Source organism: Varanus komodoensis, unplaced genomic scaffold (assembly GCF_004798865.1).
Source record: "Varanus komodoensis strain SLA01 unplaced genomic scaffold, ASM479886v1 scaffold39, whole genome shotgun sequence".
Classification (NCBI taxonomy): domain Eukaryota; kingdom Metazoa; phylum Chordata; class Lepidosauria; order Squamata; family Varanidae; genus Varanus; species Varanus komodoensis.
In genome coordinates, this window is record NW_025335922.1 from 8216980 (window position 1) to 8240444 (window position 23465).

General features: G+C 46.1%; 1 protein-coding gene across 4 annotated transcripts in view; it reads right to left on the reverse strand.

Moving 5' to 3' along the window:
* Positions 1 to 6479: 6479 nt before the first annotated feature.
* SLC37A3 (solute carrier family 37 member 3) overlaps positions 6480 to 23465 on the reverse strand; it is a 38230-nt gene continuing 21244 nt past the window's right edge. For 2 of the 4 annotated variants that reach the window (XM_044441041.1, XM_044441042.1), the window contains 4 exons: positions 22416 to 22463; positions 21460 to 21611; positions 18943 to 19008; positions 6480 to 7059 (listed from right to left, as the gene is read on the reverse strand). In XM_044441041.1, coding sequence (XP_044296976.1) covers positions 6820 to 7059; positions 18943 to 19008; positions 21460 to 21611; positions 22416 to 22463 — 506 coding nt within the window. In that variant the 3' untranslated portion in view covers positions 6480 to 6819. Of the gene's footprint in view, positions 7060 to 13634; positions 17151 to 18942; positions 19009 to 21459; positions 21612 to 22415; positions 22464 to 23465 lie in introns of those variants that run through there. The other 2 variants (XM_044441043.1, XM_044441044.1) reach the window with 1 other exon arrangement.

Sequence of the window (23465 nt, forward strand, 5' to 3'; positions counted from 1 at the left end):
CCCCCAGAGAAGGTGGACTACATCTCCCGTAAGACCCCACTCAGGCCAGGTCTGGGAGCAGCATTGGCACACAATACCCAGAAACAGGGTGTGTTGCACCCTGTGCAGGGTGGCCACCGTTGCAGCACCAGCCTGGAGAACGTTCATTGCTGGGTTGGCCTAAATTTTGCCTGTACTAATTCATACGGAAAGGCAAACATTTAGAAATCATTTCTGGGATTTAAATGGCAATACAATACTTCTCAGCATAGCTGCAAAGATTGTGACCCGATGACCTTAGTGCCTACTCGATCTGCCATCCAGGTGCTAAAAATAGGAATCTTGAAGCTTCCCTGCAATGGCTCTTCATTTTTAAATTGAATTTGGACCAGACAAAGGAGACTTCAAATAGAGGACACTTTCACAGAGAGGAATTTCCCATTGACAGCTCTTCAAATACAGGACAGCCCTTGAAAGAATGGCCACAGCACCCCAGTGCCTGAGCAGTGGCCCTGCAATCAGAGCTGGGAGGCACAGCTTAAATTTCCCATGGTGCTGCTGACATAATGTCAGCTTAGGGCATTGTGGGAAATTTAAATGGCAGCTCCCAGCTACCAAAGCCGAGCACAGCTGCTGTCGTTATTTTTGGTCCCTGTCAAGTAAGCCTGCCTAGAATCAGTGCTATAGGAGCTGCCCCCACCAGGCAGCAGTCTGACGAGGCCCCGCTCAGATCGAGATACAGCTGGGCAGCAGTGATGCAAGGATGAGGGGGGTCTTTCCAGCAATGTCAGCTGAAATACTTCTAAGGGGATGCTGGGGAGTTAACCTGGAACCTTAGTTGTGTGGTCACGTACGCATTGCTCAACAAGCAGGTGTGCATTGGCAAAAAAGACGGTGTTTTGTGCATATTTGCATATGTTGACTCATGCGTGTAGATGAACAGGTAGCAATTACTACAATAGTTTAAACAGAAATACAATACATGCCACTGTAACCAGTTGACCTCCTTGCCTGTACAGTGTGCTTTCCTGGTGCTATTTATTTGCTGGCAATTTTTCCTTTCTTATCATTCTTTGCCTCTAAACAGGACAGCCCTTCAAATAGAGGATGCCTTCAAAATAGAGGATTGTCCTCCGTAAAGTAGCACACATGGGCATATATGTTTTACCACTGAGCTATGCCCCTTTAGAACAATCTTCTCCAGCTTGGGATTTATCCAGGTATTTTGGACTACAACTCCTAGCATTCTTGATCATCTGCAAAGCAAATTCCATATTGCACAGAAGGCTGCTGGGGCAGAGACAATACAGGCTTTATGAGTGCATGCAAATTTACCGCAAATAAATTGCCTTATCAGTTGGAAAAAGACTTATTTCAAGTCCTAGTATAGGATGTTTTTACTCTTTTAGAATTTGTCCTAATATGTAAGAATTTGTGGAATTCACTGCATCCATTTATTTTTCAAGGCAGCCTTTGGCCAGTTGGGGATCACAATCGTTTAAGTTCCCCCACCCATTTTTTAAATCTCACTAATCCACACCCACATTTGTGTACCTGGTTTATTTCCTGGTTTGTTCTGGCATAAAATCAGAAGCATTACGAAAGAATTGAATTATGTTGCATCTTTATCAGTGCATAAATAGATCAAATAGTGCTGATGGCCTTGTTTGAACTGGCACTATACCAATCGCAGCTTGTCAGAACAAGGCTTCAGAAAAGAGAGAGCTGCGAATTGCAGCAGTGGAGATGGCTGCATTCTCACCAAGTGGGGCTGCTCCGTGACGCTTTCCTCTTATTCAGTTCAGCCTCAGTACCAGAAAAGTGACTCTGGACTTGGAAAAACCTACATGTATTAGCATGCAATGCACAATCTCAAGGTGTGGCAAGGTGGCCATTATCAGTGGCATGTGAACAGAAGATGCCATTGCAAAGAAACAGAAAAAGGATCTTCTATGGGTGTTACTCCCCATCTTTCAGAGTTCCAGTTTATGGGACTCTGAGTGCTTTCATGCTTCTCTGCAAAAGAACATCAGAGTAGCATACAAAAGTTTGAAGTTTGATAATTACATGGCTTGGGTCCAGGATACTGAAGGAACACCTTCTTCCCTATGTGCCCTCCTGCCCCTTGAGATCTGAGGCAGAGGTCCTGCTCCGGGAGTCCTCCTTGAAGGAGATTAGGAGGGTGACAACCCAGAGGAGGGCCTTCGCTGCGGTGGCACCCCAACTCTGGAATATGCTCCCCAGAGAGGTTCGCCTGGTACCAATGATATATTCTTTTTGTCATCAGGTGAAACCCTTTTTTTATTCTCCCATCATTTTAATGTTTGTTTTTAACTGGGGTTTTAGTATTTCAATTTTCAGATGCTATGGTGTTTTGTTTATTCTACTCATTTTATTGTATGCTGTCCTGAGATGCTAGTGGTGGACGGGGTAGAAAAGCTTTAAATAAATAAATCAAGCTACTGATAGGACAAGATGGCTAAGCAGTTAACATACTTCATTCAGGTCAGCCTACGTCCCTTGAGGGAGTATTCCAGGATCCAAAGGATCTGGTGGATCTCTGTGCTCAAAGCCATGAATGCTGCCACAGGAGGGGCAAGCCAAGATCAAACCATCTGCAGCAGCATCAGCATTGCTTGGGAAAGGGGGAAGAAGGAGGGAGGACTGAATGCCCTCTTTCCCAGAGCACCAGTGCTTGTATATCCACTTCTTGGGGTCAACATTTTATTTACAACACTACAAACAAAAACAAAAGAGGAAACCCCTGAACCCCAATGACTTAATCGAATGCAATGTGAATGTGCCAGCCCCTTTTCCCTCAATCTCAACACTGCATGCAATGTTTTAGGTCCAGCGGCAGCCACACTGGTCTTGGACGTTTTAAGGTGTTCTCTAACTTCCTGGCACAAACAATTGGTTATGAAAGTTTTTCTTGCACAACACCATGGCAACCTGGGTCAAGCTGACACATCCAAAGCAGCCGATTAGCCCTTTCATGGAGGCAACAACAGCAAGATGTTGACACCCACTTTGGAATAACCAGTGCTGATCCCAATCAGCAACGGAGAGTGCCAAATTTGCATTGACTTACAGGAAACTCTAAATATTTTCAAGCAATTTTGTTGCAACGTCACAAAGCTTGAATTGTGACAAAAATCACCATTACGGAGCCAAAGTGAGACATTTTTACAAGCTGGTTATCGTCACTGGCGTCAATAACATTTAGAAGAAATGCAGTTAGGTTAAGACTCCAGCTGAGAAGAAATAAGCTGCTGGACAGTCACCCCTGAGGGCTCAGGCTCCTCTTGGGTGGGCTACTGCCGCAGCGTGGACATTGCGGGTGGCTGGCGATTCTTAGTCCTCCAGCTTGTTCTCTAAAGAGGAGCCTCCCAGCAGTCGCATGATTCAAACCAGGAAGCAAACCTATGATTTATTGTTGTGAATTTTCGGTTGTTCATGGTTAACCATTCCTAATTAAACCATAATGCAGGATTCCCATGAAATAACAACCCACAATTCAATGGTGATTCACAATTCAAAAACAACCCATACTCAACCAGTGTCCCAGGCTGTTGCTATGTATATAAAACCCAAGCCAATGAGTTATTGGGCAGAAATATAGACTGTAAGCCATTATTTAATCTAAGAGTGCTTGGGCAGGCATATGAATACTGCCAGTCAGAGAGTGACCAAGGAAATCAGTCAACCAATCAATCATGATTTCTCTTTTAAGAATCCTGGTGAGATGCTTAGAGTTCTGTTAGGAATTCCAAATGTCCCCTCCACTCTCAGAAGCAAAATTCCCAGGGTTCTCTGGAGTGAGAAAAAAAATGATTAAACCAACAACTCCTAGAGGCATCATGCTATTAATTTCTTTAAATTGTATGTTTTGGCAATGTCCACTGCTTGCCTCTTTTTGGGTGGAACTCATAACAGGGATAAACTTTGTATTAGGATAATTTCTTATATACTTGCTCTTAAATTGTCAATACCAATGGATTTTCTGTGTCCTTTTGGTAGCTAAAAAGTTGATAGTACAACCCTGGAAAAACGAAAGTTCACCTCCTATGATGCAATGGATTGAAGATTCAACAATGATTTCAATTTTTGATTAGATGGCCTTGAATGGGCATAAATATGGATATAAGTCTGCCATTGTTCAAGTTGATGTATAATTGATACGTTTGGCTTTTATCATATATTAATATTGCTAATGTCAGTTTTTTCTTGGTTTTTTTATTTATATCCTGCCTTTTTCCTACAAAAGGTTCAAGGCAGCTTACATCATTCACTCCTCCATCTTATCCCCACAACAACAACCCTGTGAGGTAGGTGGGGCTGAGAGTCTGTGACTGGCCAAAGTCACCCAGTTGGCTCCATGACTGAGTGGGGACTAGAACCCAGATCCTCTGAGTCCCAGTCCCACGCTCTTAACCACTACACCACACTGGCTTTTTCTTTGTTTTGCATGTCCCTTCCTTCCTCCCCCCTCCCTCTTCCTCCTCCTCCTCCTGGAAATTCATTTCATTTTGAAATTTGCAATAAATAAAGTAAATGGGGGGAAAACAACACAGGACACAATCCTACGCAGGTTGACAGAAAAAGGCTATGTAATCTGGGTCATACCGGGAGCTGTTGCCTTCTTTGCATCTCAGTTTGCAAAGGATTGTTCCTTTAAGTTAAATGATAGATAGCAACCTACAACTCATTCTGTTTATAAACTTCTATTTGCCTTTTGCTAAAATTCCTCTCCTCTAACACAGAGCATGAGTAAGTTTGCAGTGAATGTTCCTTGGGTCTTTTGTTAATCACACCATTTAGAAATAAAACATTCAATTATGTGGAGGTCAAATTACTGCAACTTAGGCCTCCAGTTTAATATTTCTAAGCATCTGTGAGAGCTGGGACAAAGGTTAAAGTGCACGTTAGAGGTTATCTCTGAAGATACTATTTCATTCCGAGGAATTGCCCATGTTAAATTATACTCCACTCAAAAGTTCTTGCCAGCACAATCTCTTGCACATTGATGTTTGAGAGCAAGTCCTCTTAAGTTCAATGCACTTACTCCCAGGCAAGTCCCAGAAGGAGCGCGGCTGGGATCTGCTTGAAGCAAGAGAAGAAACTCAGTGATTGATCCCGGGCACTGCATCTTCCCTACCTGGTCTTGAGCCTGAAAGACTGAGGGAAAGGGTGAGTGCAGGGAGGGTAAAGTGTAAGCAAGAACAGTTTTTGACATTGTACACCACTGTTACCTGTTGCCTGGTGCATCTGTAAAGGCATCAGCCTCAGCTTCCAAAGGTCTGGCCTTAGGGAGCCAACATAGTTAACTCTGATCTTAAGCCAGTAGGATGTTTGGTCCTTGAACAAAAGTTTGAGTCATATGACATAGCAGAAAACATTTATTAAAATAACAGCCTGCTTCAACCCCTGTACAGCGAACCCAAGTGCATCCATCAGCGGCAGCAAATGTTACAAATGCACGAGAGAGGCAATCATAGCAAAGGCTTTTGGAAACAGAAATATCCGAGAAGCAAATGGTGTGTGACCTGCAGTCCCTGGTGATAAAGGTCCAAAGGCTGCTTCTCACTTGCCAAGTGCACTTAGGAAGGAGAGACTAGCTAGGAAAGCAAGAGTGCCCTTAACTTTCCAATTCTAGCCTTGGTCTCCATTGCCCTGAAGTTCCTGCTCCACAGATCCTGACTCCCCTACCCAATTTTTGTGTGAACCTCTGTGTCTAATTGAAAGACATCAACCCTTTGAGGCCATTCACAGCTCAAGACTAGGTGACCTGCAGGCCTGCTGGCCTCCCCATGTTGCCTATGCCTAAACTAAGCCTGGGGTGGGGGTTAAGCCCTCTGTGGATGACTTCACAGGGCAAAGCACACACTCTGAGCGCATTTGTTTCTCTGCTGAAGCGCCACGTGAATGATCCACTGTGGGGTGTTGAATGGGACCCGACTTTACAACAGGAAAAGCTTGCACACCGCAAAGTGGCCCTGAGCTGAGTTAGGAACCAAGGAACCCGTGGAGCTGCCCGTGTCTCACTTTGTTCACATGACATCCCATCCCTGGAGGAAGCCATGAAAGCTTGGTGGGCCAGATAGGGAACCTCTGCAAGCCAGATCAGTTCTGCAGGCCACAGATTCCCAACCCTGCACCAAGATCTTCCATAGAAAATTATTTTGCTGCCTCCACTGTCAGAATTATGGCAGGTGACTTCTGGGAACAGGTGGGGAACTTTATCTTGCCCCAAGCTAGTACATCATCTAGGGTGCAAACCTATCCAAGTTTGGGCAGAAAAACTGTCTTAGCTGCATAAGATTGCACCCTAAGCATATGATCCTATGGCCTCCCAATGTTGGAGGGGGCATAGGATTAATTCAGAACCCCAGCTCCGAGGTTATGCAGCCTCAGAACTGGGATTGCATAAGCCAAGCCTTCCTCACAACCAGCATAGAAAGATCCATACCAGCTGTCTCTGCAAGGATACAACTGGGCCCCGGAGGGGAGGGGACGAGTCTGGGACAGATGGTTTAGACCACGTTGAGATAACGCCGCAGCCTCCTTCCTGGCACATTACCAAAGTGGCCAAATCCACCATCTGGATGAAATGCATGGCATGAGGTGCCATGGGAGCAGGGACAACTGCCCCTGCAGTTCACTCTATGCACTGGATCCATGGAAGCCTCCAAGCTCAGAGGTTTGCATCTGCCAGCAGTACAGGGCATTGGGCTGCGGCCTTAAATGGTCTTGCCTCTGCTCATAGTTCTTCTTTCCCTCTGCTTGACACTTTTTATTTCTGATGGGTCAGGCCAAGAGATGGAGCATCTGGTTCTTTGCTCAGAATGGCTGCAAATATATGAAGTGCTGTCCAAGGATGGCAGGTGCTGATCCACCAGGCACAAGAGTCAACATCAGACCCATGGCAACTGTCTTTCCGTTGTATTCGCTGGCAGCCAACATGAGATGGCGGGAGGGCCAAGTGCAGGCGTACTGCTGACGAAGGGCTTCTTGACTCAGAAGAGAACATGGCAGGATATAAAGCTGATTAATAAAGAAATATGGACCCATCCTGCCCCACTGAAAAACAGTACAAGACAAACATAGAAACAGAGTGGGTCAGAAAGGGTCTCCTAGGCCATCTAGTCTGACCCCCAGCTCCAGCCGGCTCCACTCATGACATGCCTACCATGTGCATGTCCAGCCTATCGCTAAACACCCTCACCAATGGGGCTTCAACCACCTCCCATGGAAGCCCATTCCATACCCTAGGGGTCAGGAAGTACTTGCTGGCATCCACCCTAAATCTTGCTTCCCAAGACATAATGGCATTAAAAACAGCCTTCTCCAAAACTGGTACCCCTAGAGGTTGGGGCTACAGTTTCCATTAGACGCTACCTGCAGAGGTGTAGCCAACGCATCTGGAGAGCACTGGACTGGAGGAGGCAGTATTAAAACCCCTCCTCAGGAACTATCCAATGGCCTTGGCTTTCGTAACTTCCTTGGATGGCGGGTTTTATTCTGTGCTTGAGGAGATGATTGAACTAGTTTGACAAGGCATTGGAGGAATAGCCTGGCCACCTAGGCAGCCACCATGCCCAAGTGATCAATGTCATAAGATACAGCCCCAGGTACTCTTCCTTTCACCACTGCATAGCAATAGCTTGGGACAAATGTCTTTGCCAACAGAAACTACATCTCAAGGGAACCAAGCTGGAAAAAGCTGCACTGCAGTTTATGCTGCAAGAAGATCTAATCTGCATTAGAAATGTAACATTTTTCACATTCCACAGAATTACAGTGACTTAAAAACTATTCGGTGCTGCAGCCTCTAAACACATGTGTTACTTGCAATCTTATCCTACCTGATAGGTGGGTTATTGCTGCTGCTGATTTTTCTGTATCCATCCTTCCTCCAGAGACCTTAGACGGGACTCATGGCTTCCCACAAAGATTTTCATTCTCACAACAGTCCTATAGACTAAGTGACACTTACTGACCCAATGTCACCCTGTGAGCTTCATGGGGATTTGAACCTGAGTCTACAAAGCCCTCACCTGACTTTCTCATGGCCTCCCTACACTGGCTGTGTGTAATACATACAGTGTGCCAGGTGTGAGAAGGTTTGAGTGACTGAAAGCACCATCCCATGTATGTTTAGGCAGGAAAAAAGTCCTCAGTTCCCAGCATGCCCCAGCTAGCCATGTTGACTAGGGAATGCTGGAAGTTGTAGTACTTTTTTCTGCTTAGCGTTCATTGGATGATGCCTTAAGCTGTTCTGACTTCAGAGATGTTGGGGCGGATTTCCAAAAACAGGGATTACTGGTGGCTGGGGGCAGGGGGAAGGGGTGACACAGAGTGTGAATATCTATCTTGAAAGCAGCAAAGAAAGAAAGATGAAAATTCTCTCCCAAGCTTTTGGACGGATGGCAGGCAGGCAGCTTTTGAGATGGAGAGATGAGTCTCTAGACAGCACTTGGAAGGTGTTTAGAACGAATGATGAAGGGAGTGCAGATAAAGTTGTGTGTGTTGGTGTGGTAATAGGAGGGGAGAAGCCATAGTGTTTGGGCCATGTTATCAGAAATCATTAATCCTAATAGCCTCAGTTTCTTAGGTAAAGCAAACACGTGAAGCAAGAGCAGGAAACGTATCCGACCAAAGGGCCACGAGATCCTGGCCAGAGTCAAAGGCTATTGGACTCAGAGATGTGAGGCAGTCAAGGATGGGAAGGGAAAGGACTGGGGCTGTATGCAGATGTTCAGCTCAAAATGTACCCCACAAGGCAGCACTTGTCTAAATCTGCAGTTTTGCAGGCCACTTAAAAATTGCCGGCTGTCTCCGCAGAGTCCTGAATGCACTTTGTTTTCCCTTCAGTGCCAGCATTGTCATCAGCATCCAAACCAGCGCTGCATTAGGAAAATCATGGGCCCTCAGCCAGGCAGCTGAGAAGGGCCCCTCTGAACTTCTTGCTTTTTTCAGAGAGCATTAATAGACAGTGCCAGCACTGTGTTATAAAAATCAAAGGCCCTGGGCCAGAACCTTGTTAGTCTGTTCAGTGTTCCTGCCCTGGTCAAAATGGCTTCAGATCTTATTTATTTCCCCTACTTCAATACCACCCAATAGCCAAAGTTCTCCAGGTGGTACACAGCAATTAAAACCCTAAAATACAACTTGCTAAAATGCAGTGTAAACATTTAAGTTTGAAACAATATAAAATGAAAATAGCACCTAGCACCAGTGCAAAGATGTAAATGACAGAACAGATTTTAAACAACAGAAACCAAAAAACTAACCGTTCAAAGGGAAACCGTTGATGCTGAGTAAGTGTCTCTGGGGAGTTCATCCCACCAGCAGCACAATGCAACAGAAGAAGCCCTCTTTTTAGTCACCACCCACCTCACTACCTTTGGCAGGGGAGGGACAGCTGAAAACGAACCCTAAGCCATGTCAGGCTTTGAATGTTAATTCCAGCACTTCCAAACAGGCCTGGAATGGACTGGCAGTCAGTGCAGATGGAAAAGTACCGGCATCACATCAGCCAGTCCCCATTAACAATTTTACTACCCTATTTTGGACAAGCTCAAGTTTCCAGACCACTTTCAAAGGCAGCCCCAAGGATAATACATTGCAACCATCCAGACAAAAGATGATCAGAGCATGGATAATCGTAGCTAGGCTATCTCTGTCCTGATAAGAATGCCGTTGATGTATCAGCCTTAGTTGATAAAAGGTGCCCCATGCCTCCGAGCCCACCTGGGCCTCAGTGACAAAGCTGGATCCAAGAGCACCTCCCAGTTATGAGCCCGATCCCGTAGGGTAGTGCAGCCCCTTCCACTTAGCTGAGAAGACAAAGCACCCATAAGCAGCATCTCCTCCTTGCCTGGACTGCGTCTCGGTTTATTGGCCTTCACCCATGTCCTTGCTGCAGTCAGGCACTGGCCCTGATGCCCCCTGCCCCATCCAGGTTTGATTAAAAGAACAGACAGAGCGGGGTGTTTTTTTATTATTAGATTTATATCCCACTTTTTTCTTAGAACAAACTCAAAGCAGCTCACATTGTTCTCCTCCTCCTGCTCTCAATCATATCCCAACAACAGCCCTGTGAGGTAGGTTAGGCTGAGAGCCTGCGACTGGCCCAAAGCCACCCAGTTGGCTCCATCTGAGATTGCCTGACTCCCAGTCCTGTGCACTTAATCACTACACCACACTGATAAAAGCTGTTATCTGCATATTGACAATTGACACAGCCAGGTAACTGCCCAGCAGTTGCATGAAGATGCTGAACAGCATGGGTGACAGAATACAGCCCCGTGGCACCTGATGGCAAAACTGCCAAGAGACAGAGCAATAGTCCTCATCTCCACCTTTTGGAATCAGCCGTTCATGTCAGAGCAGAAACACTGCAGTGCAATGGCAACAACTCCCAACCCCGACAACCTATCCAGAAGGATGTCCTGGTGGATGGTACTGAAAGCTGCCAAGAGGTCCAAGAGACTCGGCAGGGTTACATTCCCCTATTCCTCCCACAGCAAGAACCTCCCAGAAGGTGAACAAGATGGTTTCCCTTCCAAAACCAGCCCTGAAGCCGTTCAAGATGCAGCTGGACTGCCATCTGACAGGGATGGTTTAACCTGGAGTCCTGCACAGAGCAGGGGGTTGGACCCAGTGGCCCTCTGGTCCCTTCCAGCTCTACTATTCCATGATTCTATTATCAAAATGCTATGAGAACCTGTCACAGTGTGTGACTGAAGATTCCACCAACTCTCTTCCTAGTCCTGCTTGTAGCACAAAGGAACATCTCTGCTAGACGACACTGGGAAGATGCAATGCTGACGGGGAAGAACTCCCTTTTTGCCACCAGGACATCCAGAATAGGTTCAGTAACAAGCTCTAATCTGCATTCAGCCAGAATCAGCACAGCACATGATTCCCTCTAGCCGTGTTCTCACTGTCTTCCCTCTTGCTTCATTGTCCTCATCTGCAGTGTACACCAAAGTGCTGGCCAGGCCCTGAGCAGAGAGAGGGCACAGGGACACGAATGTGTCAACTGCCCCAAGTAATATCTGTATTTCCCAGAGGGGTATGGGCTTCAACAGGAGCACCAGCCACGCCAGCAGAAAAATCTCTGAGCCCTCTAGATTAGGATAATCCATTTGCTTCTGTTGGTGAACCATTTTATAGGTTCCCACCCGTATGGAGAGGAAAGTCTGCTGGATGTATCAACCTCAATAGGAAGTGATCTGACTATAATAGCTAGATGTTAATTGCCCCACTATCAGATCACCAATCCTTTGTCCAGTCAAGAAAAACACATCAGGCAACACAGCCCCATAACTGAGATGGTAGCCCCTAACTCTAGCCCCTCTTCTCCTCCAGTAGCCTGCTAATCCTGCAATGTCATGCCTCCCCACATTAATAGTGCCACCTTTTCTCCCCACTAGTTGCTCCAACTAATTTCCAGGCATAGGATAACGATACAGTACAAAATAGTGACCCCTTCGTACAACTGCTAGCAAGGAGCAGGTGCTAAATGGCTTAAACGTCTGCACAAAAATTGGCATATCCAAATAAACTGGTCTACAAACTGGCCACACACCAGCTGAACAAAGTTTGCAGACCAGTTTGAGAATTTCTGCCATAATGAAACTGAGTGACTCATTCTGCAACTCCCAATTCAAAGTCTAACCACACAGTATCTAGCTTGCACTTGTAAGCACAGAAAGGATTATTAACCTGGGATCTTTTGCTGCTGGTAAAAGTGGCCAGCCCTAGACCAACCTTCTCCGATGTGGTGCTCCCAAGGTGCATTGGACTGTGACATCCATCATTGCCAGCTCATAAAGAGCATCACGTTTGAAAGTAGAAACTTGCTTAGAGGAGTTGAAACTTAGTGAAGGCAAAGACCAGGATCCAAAGAACCACTTTAGGGTTTGGCCTGCCTAGTAGAATAACCCAGTTCTACTGTACTGTGTGTTTTGAAATTCTCAATTAATAGGCAGATCGCTGGTGCAGTGGTCACACATCCTAGCTAAGGAGCTGTCCCCCTTGTTTCCCTTACCCAACTGCCTTGCAACACCATTGATGACCAGCGGCAAGAACTTCATTTACCAATGAATATGTTGGCACTGGAATAATAGACTAATGTGCCATCTGATCCGTAGCCCAGGGTGAGGAAAGAATTCATGCAACAAGCAAGGAAGCCATGTGCAGAGCGGCAAACCCTGTTCAGCTCTGGGCATTATCACAGTGGGCATACACAACACCACTGGCTGTATGCAGATCTACGAGATGGAGCGCTGATCTGATCCTACATGGATCTTCTTACATTCATTGCAGTGGCAGAAGGGGAAGAGGCCTTCCTGCCGCTGCTGCCCAACCATGCAATGATCTCCCCAGTGAGATCCACCTGGCACCAACATCCTTATCTTTTCTGCATCAACTCTTTCCTCTATTCCCAGGCAGTTGACAAGATAAGGTGGGGCTTTTTTGCATTGGGTGGGTCTTGATAGCTTTATTCTTGATTCAGTGGAAGCAGCTTGTAGCTCTGAGCCTGGGCCATGCTTGGCCAGCAGGTTCTAGACTGGAGCACCATTCCACTTGAGCTCTCCCTGCAGGCCTCCTTCGTGCCTCCCGTCTGCACTCAAGAGGCATGTCATTTTCCTGGCGCTGCAGGCTTGACTCCTTTCCCCACTGCCTTGGGCACCAGGACTGTAAAACCTGCTTAACCGGCAGACATTCAAAAGCACCACCTTCCCAGATGGACCTTTTCTTGCCAGACGTCCACACCCAAGGAAGTGCTCTCTGCAATCAGAGCCCGTGGCGAGGGCAGGGTCAGGGACCTGCTGAGGAGCCCACCTGGCAAGAGCCTCCCGGAGCAGCTGCTCCTCATCACAGCATGCCGCCCACTCTGCCCAGAGAGCAATGGCAGTGGTGGCAGTGAGAGCGGGGAGCAGGAGGGGCCACGGCTGCCGTTCTCCAGCTCTCTGCCTGCCAAGAACACCAGTGGTAGCAGTGATGAGAAAGAGGAGGAAGAGCAAGAGCAGCTGATGACCACGGCAGCAAGAAGGTAGGCCCACTGGGGGTGTCTTGTCTGAGGATCCACAAAAGCCTGGAGCATGTGGCTCCAGGCTTGAGAGCCTTCCATGTGGCTTTAGAAACCTGTCTGAGAAAGCTTGGCAGTCCAAAGTGCTGATCTACCACCAGTCCTTAAGATACAGCAGTATGAAAGCAACCACAATGCAACTACATGCACATTAAGTTACCATGGGGCCCCTGCAGATGTCATGTTCTGTGTACAATCAGGGAACCAGTGCCAGTGTAACCTGCTGCACTTCTCTGGTTGTGTGTGTATTGGACAGATGTGTGTATACTTAACATGCCAGAATATTCGTTCTTGTAATATGTTCCATGATTTATATATAGCAACCTTCCTCTACCCTGAACCTTCCTGATGTTTTCAACAACTCCCACAGTTCCTGATCACCTGCCATGTACCCTGGGTTGATGGGAACTGAAGTCTAAAACATCCAAAGGGTAACAACAGGAGGAAGCCGCCTTACTGTCTTGCACATGGTCACAACATGACACTTGAAAGGAGGGACGTGCACATCAGCCCGCGTCATCCCAACAGCAAAACAAGATGCATACACAGAATGTTCCAATTTACCAAAAATAATTTATTCACATGAAAATTTGTAAAGTTAACAACATTTCCTCTCAGTTACACAAAGTAGCAGATCTGAAAGACAAACATATGGGTGGAAAGTGCCTAACTAGTTATCAGTCAAGTATGGAGTGTTTTGAAGAATCCATAGAATAGTTTGCAAATATCAGCCTTTGAATGGAAACGTTGGCGAGTCATCTTATGCAGTGCTGAAGTGAAGGCTTTGAGGCTTATGGCCTTCCTAGGCTGAAGGACAACAGGCATTCCCAGTGCAGTAGAACTAGTTGTCTGAACAGGCATCCTCTGTCAAAACGAGTTCCACGAGTTCTCAAACCTGGCACCCTCCAAATGCATTTGACATGACTCCCATCATCCCTGGCTGGCACAGCATGGCCGTGCAGGGTAGGAATGATAGGAACTGCCACATCGTGAAGGCACCAAATTAGGGAAAGCTACCTTAGAATATACCTGGCTTCATCTCTGGCCAACCAAGCTACTCATGAGGAATGACATTTCAAACTTGGGATTCTGAGGACTTATTCTGACAAATGCTTTTTTTCCCAACCTTCCTAGTGTTGCACAGACATGTGAGGTGGGAGCTGAGCAAATATCGGACTCCCTTTAAAGACGTAGTGCTTTGTGGATCACCCCGATCAAGTTAACAAAAAGTGGGAAAGTGATTGTGTGCATAGACCCTAAAGGTTAGGGAAAGGCTTTTTATCTACAGCAGGTCTAGAATTCAGAGCATGTCGTTATTATGAAGGTCAAACCATTTAAGTGTCTTTTCAGCAATAAAACAAACCAGACGGATCAAGAGCATCTCTCGTCAGGACAAACCCACACAACAGCTGATGCCGCAATGGAGTGGAAAAGGAACAAGGAAGAAAAAGAATATCTAATCTACATCTTCATGCCACTGATGGATTAGGCAGCCAAATTAAAAGCAAAGAGAAGAAAGACTCTCCCCTTTTTTTAAAAAAAAGGAAACACCCAGAAATGATCACATCCTGAAGAACAGTGGAACTGAGCAGCACTGCTAGAAGAGAGCACACAATGGTTGAGCAACGAACAAGTAAGAGGCCCTGAAAATACCAAGAACGTTTCATTCACAGGAGTCACAACATGATTCAAACACTTGTAGTCATAAATAATAATAGCACAAAAGAAAGGCTATCGCTGCACATTGAATATTTATAAAGGCAGTTTTGGAAAAGAAAAAAATCCCTTTTCCTCCAAATTTGCAAATAAGGGCACGATCCTATGCATGTTTAGACAGAAAAAAGCTCCACAATTCCCAGCATTCCTTAGCTGGCAGTGCCTTACTTGCCAGGACTGTGCCTTAATTGTTTCTTCCCCCTCAGTCTCAGGAGATCATCCACAGCTTTGCTTACATTTGATGGCTTGCCCTTTGAAAGCTGTCAGAGGAAACCAAAGGGAAGAAATAAATTTACCTGTTGCTTCTGTGGGGCAATGCCCAGGGGCTGTGCCCATGGGCAAGCCCCTGCACAATGCCCACCCAAGGCTCCCCATTCAGAGTTGTGCAGGAGTGGGTATAAAAATGCTTGTAGAAAAACACAAATGTTGGTAAAAAATTGGGAGCAGGGGTTGAAAAAGAGCTGGACAGCCCTGGACAGTCCTTCCAAGGTGCTACTGCAGCCCTGAAAATCCAGGTTTCATGATCAAGGGAGCCTGTTTAAAGGGGAAAGACAACTGCAGCAAGCCCCAAATGACTCACCCTTGCCCTGGGGAGGGGGAAGAGACAACTTGGTCCTCCTGCAGGGGCAGCTGGGATGCCCATGGGAGGACTGAGAAGGGAGTGTGAGCAGCCATCTAGGGTGAGCCAGATCATCTATCAGGCACACCGTGGATTGTTCACATGACAACCACCCACCACAGCTTATTGCCAGGGTGGGGTGCCATGAAATATGCCTACTGAGTTCAGCTGGCATCATTTTCTGACACCACCAAACTGCATTTTTCTACTGTCATTCTATGGCATGAGGTCCATGGACCATGCTGAACTATGCAGAACTCAACAAAGGAAAGGGGGCAATGGAAAGGCTGCCTATTTTGGCAGTCATTCTGCACATTTTGTGATAGTAAATTCCACCTTCAAGATGCCTTTGGTGCAGGTTGAAGGATCATTCAACCATGTTCTTTTAGGCCAGAATGGAGAGATGAAACCTGGCTGACTCCCCTAGAAGTCTTCAATCTTCTCTCAATGGATATCAAGTGCAAGTGATCACAGCTGACCAGACACCAGAGCATATCTGATAATTAAACCCTCCCCACTGATCAGCTGCTGAACGCCATTCAAAATCACATTCACCTTAATTTTAAGGACACTGGTAAAACTTTGCCATGCTTCTGCATGAAATGATTTGGCTCTGGCACATCTCCAGAGATGCAGTCTCATTCTTGCACATGAGGCAGTTAAAAGAAAAATAAATCAAGTATGGAATGCAATTGCACAGTTAAACACAGGAAGGTTAAATGAGCACAGGCCATAACACTGGCACAAGTATTTAAAAATAGAATAAAAACATGACTTCTTTTTTTACATGAGGATGCTAAGGATCTGGGCTGCTCCTCCAGTTTCCTGCTAGGCATTTTGTAAACAAACAGCCAGGGAGGAAACCAGGGGGCAGAGAGATGGCACCATCAGTTTGAAAACTTTACATTGGACTGGCCTGAGGCAAATTTGAAACAGTGTTTTGGTATCAAATGAAAAGACTTTTCCCTCTTGCTTAAGTTGTAAAGAAGCCTGTCAGTTTTAGACATCTGTCAACTGTAAGGTATCCAGATGTAAGATAAAGGCTTAGAACAGTACAAACAATACAGGAGGGCTACCTTATCCAAAGTAATCAGCATCAAGTGGTAAAGCTTTCCCTGGACTGTACCACTTCAGGCTGCAGGTAGGGCTTGCAGCTTTGAATGATCCGCTCACCACCCACCTCCATTCTGGTCATTTCTTTCACAGAGATAACCAGCATGATGGAAAGGAGGCATGTCTGAATTCCTTTCTTGAACCTTCTCATTTTCTGCATACAAAGAGATTAAATTTTCTGGGACAGGATTCATAGGTGAGATCCCCCACCTGCAGCCCAAAATGCTTCAGCCTGGTCAAGGTCCTACCTAATGATTTTGACTACTTCTTCAAGTAGTCCAAGGAACAAGAGGTAACAATCAAAAGGAAAATGTCCTTCTCTGGCCTGCTCAATAAGTTCTCCAAACAAACAGCCATGTCTAAGTGGCAGCCAACTGTTGCGATGACTTTAGGCTCTGACTTCTCAGCAGCAAAGCCTTCCAGGTAAATTAAGAAGTAAAAGTGAAGTGCTAAAAGTTCTAAAAACACCCCTCTCCCTTGGGTGGTCTTCCTGGAAGAGTTCCATTGGATGGCGACACGAGGGCGGTGTCAACCAGCCGCCCTGCGCAGCTGCCTCTGCACCAGGAGCATGCGGATTTCCTTTGCTAGTAAAGGTGTGATGAACAGCACTGTTAAAGTGGTCTGTGAAAAGAAAGGGAGGTAAGGGCTTTAGCATGGGTGTGCACAGTGATTCAAGGACGCCACTAGCTCTTGGGGTCATTTCAAGCACATTAGACCAGCCCTCAGGCTTCATTTCATGGGTCCCTCTGCATGCATCAATTCAGATCTCTGGCAAAAGAGGATGAGCCTGGAGGAACGTGACCATTCCCCGGGAGGACCAGATTTGGCCCCGGCCCACAGTTCCTCACCCCTTATCTCTTCTACTGGAGATGCCGGGACTAAACCTGCAACCTGCTGGTTGCCAAGCAAGTACTCTAACACTCAGTTATGGCCCTCGCCCACAAGAGCTCAGCTGGAACCTGCAGCCCATCATGTCCGTACCTGTACTATGCGAAAAACCAAATGGACCAGCTACCACATCTGGGAGCCAAGGGAGTGGATTAGACAGGGAAAACGAGGGAAGGCAGGATAGAAATGTACCAAGGAGTGAGTGCAGAGAAAAATGTTTCTCTCTTCCCTCTAATAGAATGCAGAGTCATCCCTCCAAGCCGATTGGTGGGAGATTCAGGAAGAGGTAAAAGACTTTGTTACACAGAGCATAGTTAAACTAGGGAATTCACTTCCACACAGTGTAGTGATGGCCATTAGCTTGGATGGTTTAAAACAGGCAAATTCATGGAAGAGAAGGGTGTTCATGGCTGCCAGGCCAATGACTATAAGCTGCCTTCAGTAGCAGAGACGTAGCACTCTTGTAGAGCAGTGGCTGCAGAGGATGAGCAAAAAGTGCTGCTGCACCAGCATGCTACTTGTGAGCTGTGTAAACTGAACACTGGACTGCATGGCTGCTACGCTCAGGCTGCAGTGGTGAAGAGGAGCAGCAGCCCAGGGAGTCTTGCTCTTGAGCTCCCACCAGGACGTTGGCCTTCAGCAAGTGTCCCACCAGGCCTACCCTTTATGCCCCCCTGTTCTTCAGCTCATGCAAATGACTCTACCTGCAGAGGTGAGGAGATCCTACCCCTTTGTGAGAACTCCACCGTACCAGTAATAAAATGCAAACATTGCCCCCCTACCAACCCCAAGTGTCCAGTGAATCACTCCTGGCAGACACACTTCACCATTAGACAGAAAAGCCTTGAAAATCAGGCCACTGAATGACACAGCATCTCTCTGTGTCTCCACCTTTAATCTGGCACATACCCTGCCGCACACAATTTCCCATCTTTTATCAAGCGTATTATTTCACTTTCATCTCAGGCCATCTGAATTAAGAGAGGGACTGAAATCTGCATCTTTCTGATGGCTTTGGCTAGTGCAGCAAAAGCTTCTGAAAACAGAGAAGGGGTAGGTCAGCCACCATACCAGTCTAGTCCCAGAAAAAGCTAGCAGCAGAAGCTACTGCTGCAGCTTCACAGGGCTGAGAAACTGAACTCCAAGCTATACAAAAGGTGTAACAGCTAAGAGACTGAGCTAACAATCAGGAAATCCTTGGTTTGACTCACACATCTTCCATTAGCAGAACAGGGCTTTCATCCTATATAGTTAAATCCCACTGAATTAGATGCTGAGCAGACACACAGGATCACACTGCAGGTGGCCTGAAGCCAAGCTCTGAGCTTTGGCCTCCAGCTGAAATATGGGGGTGATCATTTGCACCAATGTTGTTGAGAGGATAGGATGCATGCAAAGGGCTTTGAACAACTGAATGTGCTCTATGACAGCTAATTGTTTTTAGAACTTCTTGTCTCCCATGAAAATCCCATCAGGAACTTATTTTTCCCCTCTAGTCTCAAGTAAAAGTAAATAGGGCCCTTACCATCAGAATGAAGAAATAGAAGACCCACATCCATCCCAGCTTCTCTTGGATCAATGATACCAGGTACTGAAAGTGGGGGAAATACAGTGAGAGATTAAGCCATTAAAGGACACTTAACATGCAAAGACACTTTTCTTTCTTCCATCTCTATTACATTCATTTGCTTTTTCCAGATTCAAGAATGATTCAGCATGAATCCCCCTCCTTCAGTGGCCATTCCTTGCTTCACAAGCTGTCAGATTTCAACATACAAACTTCTCTGAACCATTTATACAATTACAACAGTTTCCCAAGTGCTTTATAGAGGACTAGAAATCTCTGTATGAAACCCCATGATTTAAAATGCATGATGTAAGAAAAGGAGGAGGACTGGGAAGGGAAGAGGACAGCAAGCAGTCAGATACCAATTCCTGAAGTCAGAAGATGATGATAACCTCTCAAGTTTGATTTAGTCTATAATTTTTCAGTCACTGTCAGTGGGTTAATCAGAAGCTCTTTCAAACTGAAAGGTCACCTCTGGAAAATGAGGGGGAAGGCTCCTCTTTTCAGTGTGGGAAAACATGTACAACAGAACTGTGAGAAGGTAGACACTGCAGGCACAGGAAATCCTATACTATGATTAGTTGAGGCAGCCTGATATTTATTGAAAAGAATCTATTCTTTTAGAAACAGAGAAACAGAGCGAGTCAGAAGGGGCATCCCGGGCCATCTAATCTGACCTCCGGCACCAGCCAGCTCCACTCATGACATGCCCACCACGTGCATGTCACATGGCTTTTTTTCCACTGGCTGGGAATTGTCAGCCATTTTTCTGCCTAAACGTGCATAGGATTCCACCCTTAGTCTCTCTCTGTTTAAAGATATTTGATGTACCCTTGCTGCTTCACATCTCACCAAGGGAGACAGCCTAGTAGTGGGACAGCAGCTGGTTGCAATAGAAAGATGCTGTTACACACCTAACTATAACCTCAGGTAAAGTGGAGGATGCAATTCAACTGACCCAAAGCCCTCTCTTCTATCGCTGATGTGTGAAATTCAAAAATAGCAATGTGTCCAGGTAAAAAGATTAGATTAATTGTAAAGTGGATGCTTGCCATTGAGATCTCTGGGCACTGAGAAGATTCAAGAGGAATGTGATGTGATTTGATGTCAGAGGGCAAACTGCTCCAGGGATAGAAGAAAGCCAAGACTGATAAGGCCACTACCACCCACAACAGGCACACACAAATCAGCACTACTGCTAAGTTGCTGGAGAAATCCCCTGGCATCAGTTTGAAATCTAAGGGGCTGCGGGTGGGGGGTTGAACACTAGCTCTGGCAGGCTCTGCGGTGTTCTGGTGCAGAAGCTGGTTACTCTGCCAGAACATAAACTGTATTCCCATGCCACCTTAACAGTACCCTAAAACCAGTCCTCGATTCCTTTCTTGCACATATCTGTACATGACCTTTATAGTCAGAGATGGTCCCCTAGTTCCTATATCATTTAAGAAAACTCAGAGAAGGAAGTCATGCCATCTCTACCAACTAGACATCCAAGCCCTGGGGCAGAGAATCAAACATTATACGTCTGTTGCAGCATTATAAATCAGCTCCCAAAGGACTAGCCTACATAGCTTAAAAAAAAACCTGGTAAGAGGGGCTGTTGAAAGAATGATGGAAGGCTCTGGTCCTTCTTTGCCAGCCCCTCTCATGATCTATTATGCAGCCCACAAACTGTATTCCATGCTGCCCTTAAAGCAAAGATTACTGCTGGAACAGGGCAGCTCAGTGCTGCAGCTGACATGGCCTTCCAGTGTCTGCAAAGGCATGGTGCTTCTGCAGAGCTTCCAGCAGAGCAATAAGGATGAATAGATGTACAGTGACAGGCGGATGCATGCCTCCTGATCTTATATGGTTCTGTTGGCCAGTAGTTGCCCTGTAGCCAAAACTCCCAGGGCTACTGTAACCATCACAACTTGTGGCCATTGGTAGCCTTTCCTCCCATGAATTTTCTAAACCCCTCAGAAAGCCATCGAAGCTAGTGGCCATCACTGTGACAGTGAATTCTATAGTTTAACCGTACAGTACTACATGCCATGTGGATCAAAAATACCTTCTTTTTCTCTCTCCTGAATCTCCCACCATTTAGCATCACTGGATGGTCCAAATTCTGGCAATATGAGAAAAGGAGAAGTACTTCCCTCTGCTTTTTAAACCCCTTTCACATCCTGCTTTACTCACCTTTTCTTCTAAACTCCAAAAGCCCTGGATACTGGAAACTTTGCTTACAAGGAAGTTGCTCCATTACCCAGAACATTTTGGCCACCAGCTGTAATACCCATTTTGAGATGTAACAAATGCTAGGATCAAGTTGCATCTTCATTGAACTGTTACAAATACACTAAAAGAAGATCTTCAGTACCGCTAAATCTAAAGTTCTCTGGGAAGTTTTCACCTTTTAAAAAACACAAGATGTCAGATCCTTCTGACCTTTGCTCTTTAACAAATGAGTCTGAATCCTTTGGGGATCTCTCTCACCTGCCCCACAGCTGCTCCGACGCTTCCCGTGCCATCCACAATTCCTGTCACGGTTGCTAGTGCCTCGCTGCTGCTTTTCACCATTTCCTGACGCCCCAGGTCTGCAGAAATGGCAGAACTGATCATGTTGGAAGGACCTCCAATGAAAAAGCCTAAGGGACATTGAAGGAAAAGGCAAAAGAGAAGGAAAGCCAGGTAAAGGACAGGTACAGTTTCTGGTACCAGTGAAGGCGTTCTTAGTCTGAGCATACAGTACTGCTATGTGCTACAATCTATGTATGTATGTATACATGTGCTATGTATGTGCTATGTGTAGAAGGCTGGCCCACTCCTGGAAACACTAAATGCATGCAAATTGTGAACTCAACAGACTTGATTTAGAAGCACTGACCTGGTTCACACATAAAGCATTATGTAATTAACCATGGTATGCTGGTTTTAGAGTTATCTTTACATGCAAATTCATAAAGGGCATTTATGGGTATTTATTCATTCATGTATTTGTTTCTATACCACCCCGCAGCCAAAGCTTTCAGTCAGGCCAACAAACCATGGGTTAAAACTCCATGTAAATCAGGTCGTTCTGTACAGGATGATGCCAAAGTTCTGCCTGTGATCTGTTGATAGCTCTTTCACACATCCAAGAGCCTCATGGCACCTTACACACTTAACACATTTGCATGGCACATGCGTTTGTGGACTGCAGTTTGTTGTATTCAAGGCATGAAGCAATTTCCTAGTTGGCCAAGTCTACACATGAATGTTTGATCTGGAAAGGCTGGGCGGGTCCAGCTGCTATTGCGAGCTACCTCTGTAAGAGGAAGGGGGAAAGAACACACAGCAACGCCTTATAGCTATGACCACAAACGCCCGGCAGCACAGACCAGTGTTATGCCAGTACTGGTCTTCCTCCTCTCCTTTCCAGCCACACTGAAATGCCAGCACTGGCCCCTTACCTGTGACTGCCATGATAACAGCGTTGATAGCTTTGCTGTTTGGTGAACCTATAATGGAAAAAGAAAACACCCTGAGTTTATACTTCAGCAGCAGCGAGGAACTGATCGTAAAAGTTCTTCCAGAGATGCATGCCTGGGAGAAACACAATGAGTCAGAAAGGGCCTCCCAGGCCATCTAGTCTGGCCCCTGACTTCAGCCTCCTCTGCTTGGCTTAGAGTCTGTTTGAAACGTCTGTTCCGTAAGCCCCGTCTTTACCAGTGGTTGGTGCATTACTACCCTTTAAATCAGTGGTGGCAATGCACAGCCTGTGCCCTGTTCCTTTTAAAACGAAGGCAGAGTTGCTGCAGTGGGTTCTTCCACCCAACTGCAGAAAAACTGACCATAAATTCAAGCTGGCCAAGGTAGATAAGGAACTGCACAAACGGCTGCCAGGGTCAAATGACCTGGGATGAGAAATCTGCTAATTTTACTGGTATGCATGTCCATGCATGTGTGCATGGAGAGAAGAAGCAAAAGAACATCTTAATACGTGTTGAGGTTTTAATATCCATGTTCACAGTTTCTCAGATTGGGAGGATAGATCTTCCACCGTTGCTCACAACACTCCTGAAGCCATCGTTCCAAAATCCAGGGAGCTCTGCCTCAACACCTGTCCCATCACACCCAGGAGATACTGGTGTTTTAGCTAAAAGCCTAACTAGCCCCCAGCCTGAAAAGGGTCATCTCCCACTCTTATTGGCACATTAGCCCTTATCTGAGAAACAAAGAAAAAAGAAAAGCTGATCTTTCTGCATCCATGAGATTATACACACCTTTAGGCTATTAAAAAAAATCTTGTGGGAGGCAAAAGTCTTGACACACCAGAATCCTATGGCAACAGGGGTTCATGCAATGCAAAAAATCTGACACAGTCTGTTTCTCAACCTCGTGGACCAACACACTGTTAGGGAAAGAAAGCACAGCCCTTCAGATGTGTTGGACTGCCTCTCTTCCTAACCATGTTGGCGGAGGACGATGGTAGTGGAGCATTACCTGGAAGGCCACAGGGG